The following is a 13,865-nucleotide window of genomic DNA, read 5'->3' as shown; positions in this document are numbered from 1 at the left end:
CTCCCCCCAAGCCCTCTCCCTCCCACACATCTCCCGATATCCCTGCTCTCAAATGTTTTGTTTGTGCGCTTCCCCTTCTCTCCCCATCTTGTCTACCACTCCCCTTTTTATATACTTTGTTTGTCTGTTTAATTTGTTTGTGTGATAAATGTTAGCTCTTTCACGAGCCTCGATTCTGTATACAAAAAAAATAAAATCGAATATTTCGTCCTTGTTGCACACCTAATCTCTCCACCAAATTTCGGCCGAATCCATCCGTGACTTTTTGAGACGCCTTGTTCACACTTAGACAAACAAACGGGAAGCCAAACAAACAGACAGACAGGTGTGAGAACCTAACCTTGGTTGGGTCAATCTGGGGATACGACTTGTAATTTTCGCCTGTACATGTGGAATATTGCGAGTGGTTTAACCACTGATCCCTGCCTGAGGGAGGTTGTGTTGACACCATATTTCGTTCCAGGAGGGAACCGGTATTACTAGTTGTTAAAACGCGACATTATCAGAAAGTCCTTCTCTACCATCAAGCAGTTTTTGTCAGCAAGTAATCCGATTTAAGTCACTCGCCTCTCAAAATTTGAACTACATATGACCAAGTGTGAAGTACACCTGCTTCTTCTTCTTCTTCTTCCTCTTCCGCTTCTTCTTCTTCTTGTGCTTCTTCTTCCTCTTCCTCTACTTCTTCTACCTCTTCTTCCTCTTCTCCCTCTTCCTCTTCTTCTTCTTCTTCCTCTTCCTCTTCTTCTTCTGCCTCTTCTGCTTCTCCCTCTTCCTCTTCTCCTTCTGCCTCTTCTTCCTCTTCTTCCTCTTCTTCTTCTTCTTTCATAAGCAGCGCAAGTCTGCAGGGTACCATCATTGTCTGAGGGCAGGGCTGTGCCGCTGATGCAGCGCCCTCTGCTGATTAGGGCAGGAATTAGTACTCTGTTTAGGATGCCGGTTATTTCTTGCCTACTCTTCGTGAAAGACACCGTGGCATCTTTAACGTCCACCAACTAATACCGGCAGATGGGGCGTCCATTTAACGTCAATCAGAGGGACAGCACACGCATTGATGAATCACCAGGATGACAGTTTACAGCTTGGTTTTCATCACTACGTTGCCACCGCATGTCGTCATTATAAAGTCTACCAGTTAGTGTGTGCACCGTAGATACGTATTGTATCCCATCAACGAAGGTAAATATATAGGTAAATGGAGTAGATATGCATTGTGCAGGTCAATCAATTTAATGTGTCGACTCTCTTGACAACATGCAAAAAATCCTATGCTCCTGTCAGGGCGGGTGTGTTGACACTCCAGGCTCCATCGGAGGACGAGCGGCGACTATGGATGGAGGTGATGGATGGAAAAGAGCCGGTGAGGGTCTTGCGGCCTCTCTAACTATTGGCATGTTGTGATATTGTGACCTTTTTCTTGAACCCGACTCTGACCTTCATCTTGGCAATCTGCTGTGTGTATGCAGGTTTACACGTTGCCACAGCTGGGTTCCAGTTGCGAGCAAAGTGAGTCGCACCGTTGATGACATTACACTTGCATTTGTTTAAAAATGATTCCTTTTGATCAATGCATTTCATATTCCAATTGTAAAACTTCCACTGTTAATGCTTGATACTAATAGTATGTCCACCTGAACTTCTTGAAGAGATCACCTTTCTGCACACACTTTTTCACCTGGCCCTGAGGGCCTCTCCAGTCACTTCAAGTGATGTGTAAAACACATACATTTTACTTCGACAATGATTATGAGATGAGGTGTACCATACCTCTTTACGGAGCGTCAATATTGCCGAAGTGGTGTCTTGGCACGCATTGTGCTGGGTGGTTTATCATTGCCTTCCCAGCAATCAGGACATGAATGTGGAAGTGTTCAGGATGCTTGTGATAACTCGCCGACACTTCACGAAGGATACCGCGGGATCTTTAACGTCCACCAACGAATGCTGGCAGACGGGACGACTAGTTTAACGTCCATCCGAGGGACGGCACACACACAATGATGAATCTCCCTGTCTGTGAAACACCTGGGGTGGTAGTTTATATCTGGGCCGAGATTCAAACCCATGCTAGACAGTTTTATGGGGAGTGTGCGTACCTAAAGGCTGTCCGACTAGCCCCATTTCAACAATACCTATCATTAATGTCAAACATTGCAATGTAGACACATTTGTGTTCCAATATATTGATGTTTACCTGCTTTACACATGTATTTTTTAGATTGGCTGTTTTACATTAGTCGTTAGACAAAAAAGATTGTGAATAAAACATTCCAACTTGATCCAAGATCCTTTATCAGTTTAAAATCTGAGAGGACTTGAAGGTCGTCGATGAATTGTCTCTATATAGTTTTGAGGAGTTGTGTAAGAACTCGGGAGGAGTTGCAGACATTGTTTTCTGCAGATGACGTAATCCGTTAGAGCTGACATCAAAGCCAGTAATGTCTTCAGCTCTTGCTGTTCGGTGAGGGTTTCTAGTCGTGGTTAAGCAAGTGGTTCTTTCCACGTACTTACATATTTAACTTCAATAATTTTTTTGTTTTGGAGGAATGCATTTTTGTTTCTGGCCTGGACTATGAGGATGACTATATAAAGATAGTATTTTCATGAATTTTTTTTTTTCCGCTCATTCCCCACCACCACAGCTCAGCTCAACGACTTGGGGTTTTCTTTTGTTACAAAGTGCATTGAAGCTGTCGAAGCACGTGGTAAGTCGTATTTACCCTTATTGTCATTTGTTTGGTACTTTTGTTCTTCTTCTTTCTTGTGCAACACACAAGGCTGCGAGTGGCATCATTAGGTGAGGGGCGTGGCTGTGTCGGTTGGAGCTGGAATTTGGAATTTATTCAGGATGCCAGCGATAGCTTGCCTACTCTTCAAGAAGGACAATGGGATCCTTGATGTCCACCAAGTAATGCTGGCAGACCGGATGCCCAGTTTTTCTGTCCATCTGAGGGATGTCACACACATTGATGCCTCACCCTTCCTGCGAGATGCCAGGATGACAGTTTGCAGCTTGGCTGAGATTAGAACTCGGTCTCGATGAGTGTGGCGGAGTGTGCATATGTCTAGGGCCTCAACCATCCTGACAGCCCTTTGTTGTATCTTTCTGGACGTGATTTGACTTCCCACGTGAGTTTAGCTCTATGAAGTGTACGCCAAAAAACGTTTATCCAGTTCATATGTGAAGAATCAGCTCTTCGTTTGCAAAAGAAGTCCACAATAGCCTGGAATGGCGCAGCTTTATTAAAAACCAACTTATACAGATCCGGAGGAGGCCAAGACATCTATAGCAAGAGCCAGTCTCATGCCACGTCAAGCCTTCCTGAAAACGCATTGATTCTCATTCACTTATATACGAATACGATTATCAGAAAATCTCCGAGAGAACGAAGCGACTGGCGAGAGTCCCTCCCACCGTTATCATTCGGGGGAGTCAGCCCTTCCTTATCATTTGGACCAAATGTTTCTCTGGGCTCCGAGAAAACAGAAATGTAACTCACAAAGAGGAGAGTGTATGCTTAGCCAAACAAACCCATATATTTTATGGGTTTGTGTACATGAGTAATCCAAAGCATGTTTATACAGAGTCATGCGTTGCTGAGATTAAAACAAAATACATATGGCAAAAACAACAGGTTTATGTTATCTAGCCTTGAAAAAGCACACGTATACAATTTGTTCAGCATGACCTCAGCGAGCCTCTCCTCATCCAAAACTAAAACGAAGCAAAAACCCTTTATTAACTTCATGAAAATAGCATTTTTAAACCAGATTTAAATCATAACACATTAGCAACCAACGTCTATAACTGAACTTTAGGCAATAACAAATCTACTACTTGACATTCCTTCCTCTTGTCTCGTCGAGACAAAGTATCTTAAGAGACAACGTGCCACATCGGGCTTTATTGAAAAATAATTGTGTAATGCGGGTATTGAAAAAATAATTGTAATGCGGGTATCTCCCAAGGGCATATCGTGCGCCCAAAGCGCCTCGCCCGTGCATTTGGCGAACGTGTCGTGTGGTGCGTGCTCGGAGCCTGAGGGCTCAGAACATGAAAGTCCATTAACGTTTCGGATCCACAACGAAGGTGTCTGGTCCAGATGAGGTTCTGCTCCGCCAGAGGGCCCATCACCTCCCCTGCGGAACTTGCTCCCCCCACCCTTTGCAGACCCAGTCCTTGCAGATCTTCGAAGTTAATCAACGATCATGCCCATGAGGTCCCTCACGTGCTGCTGTTCTGGGGAATACATAGTATTGTCAGTATCTTGTGTCTCAATTTCCTGGTCAGGGTACAGAGCGTAAAAATCCGATTCACTTGAAGCATTTGAACTTAAAACATTTGGAGAAAAGAGAGGGACTTCCTTTATGTCAAAGTCTCCCTTGGGCGCCTGGTCGGCTTGCGGGTCTAGGATATCCACGTCGGGTCCCTCGACCGCCAGACCCAGTGTCGCAATCAGATCCATAGTTGGGTCAGAAGGGGGCGTGCAGCTGTCAGCTTGTAATACATAAGCAGCGTTAGCCAGTACACGCAAGGGGTTTATAGCACAAGTATCACAGTCATCACATACACCGTTACAGGCAGCAGCCAGTTCCCACATGGGATCCACACAAGTATCACAGTCGTCACAAAATTCAATACAATTTTCTGGAGCGCTGGTCGCAACTGCCTTGTTGAAGGACCCGTTCAGGTCGACGGCCTCTGTGGTCAGAGCCATAGTTGTTGTCGGCGGCTTCTTCACTTTCCATCCTGTAAAATACTTTCTCATACAGAGGAGGACTAGAGATTTCATTAGTGCCCCCCAAATTACTACCCCGATTATCACAGCCAGTGCGGTCAATAACCACTTCACTATGGTGCCCGTCCATCCCTGGAACCAGTCAGTGAGCCAGCTAAATGTATAAGAATTTTCGCGCGCGATCCGATCGATCGTCAGGGCGTGGCTAGTTTCCCTTAGTCTCACTTCTGCATCACCATTGTACGCATGTGAATTACCGTGTCCAATAGTATGTCATGAGCCGTAGCGGTGTCGTTTGCCACCTTTTCTAGGGCCAAAGCCAATTTATCTATCCGGAAACTATCCATGACTGTGCCCGCTCCTGGGAAGAAGAAACCAAACACCTTTTCCCATAGACTCCCGTGTAGTTTAGTGGTTCCATCTTCGTTCATGACTGACCTCTTATAACGCCTGTCCAAGGACTTTGGGTCTAGCTCATCCAGTATCTCAACGTCAGGAAGGACTGAACCCAGATAACATGTGCCCCCCCAATTATTTGGTAAATAGGGGTAAGCCTTGTCGTCGCATATAAACATTGTCCCATGGGGTGGGACCAGGTGGGTGGATAAGCACTGGAGTCCCTTTACCACCCCATTAATCCTACTAACCCCCCTAGAGAATGTTATAGCCGTTATGTTGTGGTTGCGTTTATCTTGCAGTACTATTCGTAATGTAATCCCCGAGCTCCCTTGTCCCAGCTTCCCGGGGAGAGTGTAGGCGCATTCTGATTCTCCCATACGCAAGTGGCCGGAACCCTGGAGGCAGACCCTCCCTTTCTGTGGTTTGACCCAGACGGGGGCAGGCCTCTCGGCCACATGGGCAATCATTGACGGGCGATAATTAAATTGTCGATTGCAACTCTTGCCGTTGTCAACCCCTTCTCTTTCCAGCGTGGTGACTAAACATGGGGAATCGATAGGTTGTGAGCAGAGGTCATTGAGGGACAGAGGTAGCACTATCATGTGTATTCCTGTGGTGCCTGCTTGGGGAAAGCGCATGCACGACCAGCAGTGTGTCCTATTTTGAATTGTTGCCACTTCCCTGGCCACTTTCCAATATGTGTTTTCACCCTTCTTTGGGGCCTTATTCTGGGGGTGTGGCGTGAGTATGTATTCGATGCATGGTATGTAGTTCCTTTCGCCACCGGCCGCGCCAGGGGTCCAGACGCTGCACCGGACCTGCATAGTCATGCCTTTCTCTAGGCGCGTGCGTGTTTGTAGCTTAAAATCAGGGGTTCCCCATTGGTATCCTGGTTGGGCCAAGGTCTTAATGCTAGCTTGCCCGTCTTCCCGGAACTCTCGTTGCTTTTGTAGTATCATGCCAACGCGTCCAGGCCCTGCCGACAGTGCTAGCCAATTTATGTTCACCCAATTTGTGTGCAGGGCTTTCTGTTCGAAACATGGTAGTGATACTCTTTGTCCCCATGTTACGGTGAGGTGTCGGGTTTCGTTTTCGCATCTATTGGAATCGGAGTTTCCCCTAGCTGCTGTCGCTATCAATAGTATTGTACCTATGATTAGGCCCATCCTTACTGTGGTTGCTGTGGTGTAGTGTCTGGTGCTTGTATGGCCAACTTACAGTGCGTGGCGTGGATCCACGAAGTCTTGCCCTCGCAAAAGACTGCCGTTGGTGTAGTCAGCAACACCTGGACTGGTCCCTTTCACCTTGGTTCCAAGGCGTTCTTGCAGGTGAAGTGCTCCACGAACACCTGGTCTTTTTCCTCTGGTGGAACACCTGGTCCACAAGTCTCCTGGGAGCGCCTGGTCTACAGGTCTCCAATTCATAGATTCAATTCATTCAATTCATAGTTTCATAGAACACCTTTTCTCCAATTTCCTAATCCACTTTTTTTCAAGTGGATCCAATTTTATCCAATATTCAATTTTTAAATTCAATCCCATTTAATCCAGTCCAATTCAAATTAAATTCAATCCTTCTCTCAGCATCCCATTACCTGTTTCCAACATCAATAAAAATAAAATTATAAAATTAATAAAAAATCAATCATCTCAACTCTCAAATCGAATCAAAAAATAAAAATAAACGAAAATTACTTCAGCGAGAGTTTCAACTAGAATTAACACAAACAAACCACCATTAACCTCCATTAACACAAACAAACCACCATTAACCTCCATTAACCTCCCCCTATTATTTATTTATTTTCACGAATAAACAAATAATAGAAATAACCTGGTCTACTTCCAATTTCAATTCTGGTCAGTTCTGGTGTCTGGTCACACACAATGTTTTCCTCACCCACTGTGATTCGCTCAAAATAGATTCTCACTGTTATGTCTGAAATTCGTCTCATGAAAACCCATTCAAGAGTCCGGTGTGACAGACAGCCAAACACATAGACACGCCGAAGACCCCAGGGTACCCATCAAACTAGCTTGTCCGCAGATCCACAACACAGCGAAACATGTAACTTTACTAAAATAATCACTTACTCATAACTAATACTCATAATAACTCATAATTACTTATGTAATTACTCATACCAATACTTACTTAAAATAATGTAATATCCCAATCTTCACCCTTTATGCAAATCGAAGCACCCCGGACAACCCACAACCAATATCAACCACTGTAGCCGCCTTCCCCTCCAGGCAGCCACACGCAGCCACATACATCTCCCTCCACGTCACACAAGACAACAGCCAACGAGTGTGTCCACCACACAGAAACCTTTGGCAATGCAACAACCGAACTCCCAGACAACCAACAACAAAACCCAATCCATCTCCATGGCTCATCAAGCAGTTCCAACTTAATCCAGCTTCACATACCGATTTCCCCAAAAACTCGTGAAACTTCACCCCCATTTTGGAAAAACCCTGGACTAAACCCTGACGCCCTAAATAACTTCAGACCCATCTCCAACCTACCCTTTCTGTCAAAAGTTTTGGAACGTGCTGTGGCCACTCGACTCAAACATCACCACTCTGCCAATAACCTGTATGAAACATCCCAATCCGGATTCTGCTCCAGCCACCGTACTGAAACTGCTCTCCTCAAAATCACCAGCGACCTTTTCTCTCCTCTGATGCCGGCAACCTCAACATTTTCATCCTCCTCACCTCAACGCCTCCTTTGACATCATCAATCACGCCATCCTCCTCACCCTGTTTAGACCAGCTTGTGCCTATTAAACCCAAATCAGTTCACTCCCAAGCTTCACATGGACCACCTACTACTCTCAAATTATCCACTCTGGCTCCGGAATCCCAAAAGCACTCTTCTCTACAATAAACAAACTAAATAAACAAACTTTACAACGTGAACAAACTCCTCAGCGCCCTGGATACCGCCACCTGTCATTCAGAGTAGACAACAGCATCTCCTTTCTGGCTTTCAGCATCTCCTTTCTCCTTTCTGGCATCCAAATGAAATTCTGGCTTCAAATCAACTTCCTCGAACTTAACTATGATAAATCTAAATTAATCTTCGTTTGCCCACAACCACTCATAACTTTGCCCCCCAAAAAACAAGTCACATTCTTTGTATATTGCCAACATTGTTCATCGTTTAAGTATCATCCAGAACTAAATTTTTATAAACCATCAACTTGTAGATGCATTTATTTATATCCCATTAACCCAAGAACTCTCAATTGCTTGGTTATATTTTAGTAATGTCATATATCCATATTTCTTTTCCAAATTGTTCCTGATATACACATTAATCCCATCTGTCTTTGTTTCCAGATGAACTCAAATCAGGAAATCAACACAAATCCTTATTACCTCCAATCAATTCAAAATTAAATCAAACAATTCAAAACCAGATCGGATCAGCGATCAGAAATCACTTTTCCAATCAACACATTCCAAGCAACAATTCATTCAAAGACCAAGCTTAAAAACACAACTCTCATCTTACTGTGACAAATAAGCAACCAACCTACTTCACACTAAAACAAATAACTTTTCATCACCCCTTCCTTGATGGAAAAACTTGATGATTACACAAAGTTCCCGTTTACATTTTGTGACTCACAGCTCCTGCCTCCATGGAACAATGACGCCTGAGCACTCAATTAGCCCTCCCAGTACCAAAGACTTACAATCAGACCGACAGACAGACAAATAACAGAGGCATGTCGCCAGCCCCAGCACAGGACATCACCTTTCCGGGCATCGAAATGCCAATTTCTATCCGGAGCCTCGCAAAGCCAAAATCCATGCATGCGTGCTCCATCATGCAACCCGATCTGTACTCGGTGCGCCCGGCGCCCCCTATAATCAGTGAGTTATAATAACCACAATATCTCTGGCACCCAACTCGTGATACCACAATTTAATCCACGTTACTTGCATCTCTTCATCCTCCCAAATGTCCTCCATTTAACGTGACTCAAATCCATCTCAAATCCCCACAGCTCGATCGAACACGTCACTGTAGTGAATTACCTCTGACCTTTCCCTTGCATATCTCGAACAAAGGTCAACTAAACTTTAAAAGGTCAAACTTCGAATTGGTCAACACAAATGCATCGATGCATCTTCCAGCCGCCACTCCGCACTGTACCTTACTGTATGAACAAGACTTCCTGTTGGAACTTGGCTCCGGAAATTAATTACTCTGTCTTGAAATCGTTTATTTTAGCCATCTTAAATAAATCCATCCATCTATCCATCTTATAAATAACGTATTCGTCCTGTGACATTGCCTGGCATATATGTCGCAGCCGGCCACTATTCCGACATGGCTCGTCTGACATGAACGTCCGACATCCAGCAAAGTCGAAATGACCCACAATGCATTTGGGCACACATCCTCCTCTGAGAGTGGGCGAGTTATCGCCGGCACTCTGAGCAGATAATTAAACGAACATTGCCAGGATTCTCGGATAGACGTTTAATTTCACAACACACATGACAAAAATCCGATTTAAATTCAGAGATCGCCGATCGACCTGGCACAACCATCTCAACGCGACGACGCCACGCCGCCCCCCGTCTTGGCGCGCACCCTCGTGCCTCCACACGAATCCCAACACTCCCTGCACGCCGCTCTATTCGCGTTCGCGGCGGGGTTTACCTTACGTTGGGACATGCAGTCGGCTGTCATAACAAAGTGCGAAAAGCTGTCATAACAAATCTGCGACCTGACATGTGAGCTGTCAGAACATTGAGCTGTCAGAACTCATCCCTAGCTAACAGGATCTCCGACGCTTGACCTCTCTGACCCAAAATGCACTATATGACACCAATTCCAAAGGTGAGCTGCCTCAGCGATACATCCCACACATACAATACACAATATCTGCCATTGAATGAACTCTTCAATTCAAGTAAAACACACATATTGATTCGAATTCTGCAACCATCTCCAAGAAACCGCTTCATATCAACAGTAGGTCGACAAGGGCACTCCGGGTGCTTTCCTGACCCGATTTATATCAATTCGCTTCCCAAACAACTCCCAAACAGATGAAAATCCGGACTCAGTTCAGGACCTCGCCTGTTCTCTCGGATAGACGTTAAAATGGACATTCCCGGCCTGAATTTCCCCCAAGTCGAGCAGATCGCTTACAAAGTTTCACACCGAAACCCTCTGCTTTGCACATGACACACAGACAAACACATTGGCCAGACACACACGTCAATTAACATCCCAATATACATTCATTCCTCATTCATATACGAGTGAGTCTCCCATTCTTCGCGCGAAACTCAGATCGACTCAAATCATGCCTTTCTCCAGCCACTCCCAAACAATCTTTGCTCATTCATGTTACGTCTCTCATTCAAGGAAAAGGATTTTTGGGACGGGTTGGACGGGGGTTGGTTGAGGTGAAAAAAAAGGGAAGGCAGGGCGGGGTGTTGGGGTGTTGCCTAGAGCCCTGGGACTGAGCTCAGGTCTTGGGGGGGTGGGGGGTCTTGGTCTGGTATCTGGTCCAGCGGCATCACTCGCTGATTTACTTGTTTAACTACCTCCTTAATTGTTTTGTCCTGAACTTTGCTTCCTGAACTTGCTTCCTTTGGCTCTGAAGCTTCAAATTCCTACAATGCAGCTCCTGCTTCAATTTTCAATATTTCAAAACCTAACCTGTCCTTCTCACCCTGTGGCCACCTGGCCCATTTCCTGTGAGCTTATTTATTTTCTCTTGTCCACCAGATCCTGGCCTGCTATATCTGGACCTCTTGTCTAGAACTTAGTCTAGAGCTTCCTGGCTTGACCTCGTAGTTGTCACTACCTTCTTGTCAAACCTACCTGGTACCTACGCATTTCACCCTTCCTGGCCATGTCCCTTTGGCCGTCTAAGTTAACCACAGCCCTCCTTCCCTGGCATGCAATGGCATACCCCATCTTGTCTCTGGGCTGTTCCTTCCTGGAAAGTTCTCGGCCTGGCTCGACCTATATGGCTGTCCGACCTCACTTTCCCCCCTTCCCTTGTACCGAACGTTATCTTCACCGATATCCTGCGCAAATCCTTTTACTGGCCATGTTCCTATGGCCTTCTATGTTCCTATGGCCTTCTATCTAAGTTTAGCCACAGCCCTTCGTTCCCTGGCATGCAATGGCATACCCCATCTTGTCTCTGGGCTGTTCCTTCCTGGAAAAATCTTGGCCACCTGGTTTCAACCTATATGGCTGTCCGACCTCATTTTCCCCTCCTGGTGCTAACTGTAACTTTAAGCTTACTGTTAAGTCCTTACTTGTATCCTTACTTGTTTATCCTGGCTTTAACAAAGCTACGTCATTCTGAGGCCTAAATGAGCCTTTACTTACAATTTCTGTTTGAGTGCAGACAGCGCGGAAGACAAGGAGACTGAACCCGCTCGAAGGAGGAAGGTACGAATTTGGAATAATAGCCCTCTGATATAAAACAACTCCCACCTTTAATCAAATCAACGTGCCGGCGCCGGCCTCAGGTCAGCCTTCCTCCTGTCCCTCGGGCTCCGTTTCCCGTCCTCCGCGTCTGTTGACACCCCACTCCTGGTACCATCTGTGAAGAATCAGCTCTTCGTTTGCAAAAGAAGTCCACAATAGCCTGGAATGGCGCAGCTTTATTAAAAACCAACTTATACAGATCCGGAGGAGGCCAAGACATCTATAGCAAGAGCCAGTCTCATGCCACGTCAAGCCTTCCTGAAAACGCATTGATTCTCATTCACTTATATACGAATACGATTATCAGAAAATCTCCGAGAGAACGAAGCGACTGGCGAGAGTCCCTCCCACCGTTATCATTCGGGGGAGTCAGCCCTTCCTTATCATTTGGACCAAATGTTTCTCTGGGCTCCGAGAAAACAGAAATGTAACTCACAAAGAGGAGAGTGTATGCTTAGCCAAACAAACCCATATATTTTATGGGTTTGTGTACATGAGTAATCCAAAGCATGTTTATACAGAGTCATGCGTTGCTGAGATTAAAACAAAATACATATGGTAAAAACAACAGATTTATGTTATCTAGCCTTGAAAAAGCACACGTATACAATTTGTTCAGCATGACCTCAGCGAGCCTCTCCTCATCCAAAACTAAAACGAAGCAAAAACCCTTTATTAACTTCATGAAAATAGCATTTTTAAACCAGATTTAAATCATAACACATTAGCAACCAACGTCTATAACTGAACTTTAGGCAATAACAAATCTACTACTTGACACATATACATGAGCTGAACATAATGAAATAATTTCAATAAATTGCAATTTTTACTTTTCCACATAATCCTTCTTAGGGGGGCAGTCACCACCTTTTTATCCTATCATTGTAACTGTGTGAAGTCATGTTTTGTTATGGTGTGTTTAAACCGCTAATTTAAATACAGACTTGGCATTTAATATGGAATTTTTTTTTTTCTTGACTTGGGTTTACTTTCTTAACTCAGTAAATCAATCTGGTGAGTTTCGTTTACACTTTGGTGATTTATTTGTTAAAAGAACCATGTCACTGATTGTCTGTCACAGCAAGAAATCAACAACAGGATTATATCACAGGTGGCGTGGCAAAATGTACGGACAGGTGCATTTGATGATTGTCTTCACAGTCGGGTATACAAGGGTTGTTGCGTTCTGTATTAGTGGAAAACAACTGCTGCACGTCTCCAAAAGATATTGCCGCTTCCTCTGGAGATGGTCCGTCAACTCGACAATGCTGTTTGTCATGGAGTGGTGGCTTTACGAAATTCCGGCATGAAACAGCGTGCTATTGCTCGGCAGTATGGCATCACTCAAGGTCAGGTGTCAAAGATCCTGAAACGAAATGCTCAGAGGGGTGTCCCTACTCCAATACCGAGGCCAGGACGTCCACGCAGAACCACAAGGAGAGATGATCGCCAGCTGCACCGGTTAGTCTGCAATGGCCGTACCAAGTCAGCTAATCGGCTTAGGGCTGAGTGGCAGCAACTGACAAATGTGCCTGTATCCAGAAGGCTAGTCAACCAACGACTGGTTCAAGCAGGCTATCGTGCCAGGCATCCCCTGAGAAAGCCACACCTGACCAGACAACACAGCCAGCGCCGATTGCCGTGGGCCAGAGAGCACCGTCAATGGCAGCCAGGACACTGGAATCACGTGACCTTCAGTGGCGAGTCTAGATTTCTGGTCTATCGTCAAGATGGCCACGTCCGAGTGCACAGACAAGTGCATGAAGCCTACAACAAAGATTGTATAGTGCCAAGAGTCCAAGCTGGAGGTGGTGGGGTGACCGTTTGGGCTGCTTTTCATGCAGGGGGAAAAACTGACCTGGTTGTTCTGAATGGAAACCTGAACCAGTTCAAGTACAGGGCCATTCTAGAAGAAACATTGCTTCCATTTGCTCGTGCAGCCTTTCGAGGAAACTTTGTCTTCCAAGATGACAATGCACGGCCTCATCGTGCTCGCATGATCCAACACTTTCTTGCTGACCGTGGTGTAGAGCATATGGAGTGGCCTGCCATGTCCCCGGATATGAATCTGATAGAGAATTTGTGGGCAGAATTAACGCGTCAAATCGACCACTTGGACCAGCAGCCGACCTCTGAGCGTGAATTGCAGCAAGCTATTGTCACTGCATGGCAAGCGATTCCTGTCCAAACCTTGGCAAATCTCGTGAACAGCATGCCTCAACGTGTACGTACTTTCCTGAA

General features: G+C 45.4%; 1 protein-coding gene across 6 annotated transcripts in view; it reads left to right on the top strand.

The window, feature by feature from the left end:
* LOC137439650 (rho GTPase-activating protein 42) overlaps window positions 1-13,865 on the top strand; it is a 76,832-nt gene that overhangs the window by 42,070 nt on the left and 20,897 nt on the right. For all 6 annotated transcript variants that reach the window (XM_078767914.1, XM_078767912.1, XM_078767917.1 and 3 more), the window contains 3 exons: window positions 1,279-1,357; window positions 1,464-1,503; window positions 2,640-2,702. In XM_078767914.1, the coding sequence (XP_078624040.1) occupies window positions 1,279-1,357; window positions 1,464-1,503; window positions 2,640-2,702 (182 nt within the window). The remainder of the gene's footprint in view (window positions 1-1,278; window positions 1,358-1,463; window positions 1,504-2,639; window positions 2,703-13,865) is intronic.

This window comes from Myxine glutinosa, chromosome 14 (assembly GCF_964187855.1).
Source record: "Myxine glutinosa chromosome 14, kmMyxGlut1.1, whole genome shotgun sequence".
NCBI lineage: Eukaryota > Metazoa > Chordata > Myxini > Myxiniformes > Myxinidae > Myxine > Myxine glutinosa.
Note: the sequence above shows the minus strand (reverse complement) of the source record. Positions and strands in the feature narration are given on the sequence as shown.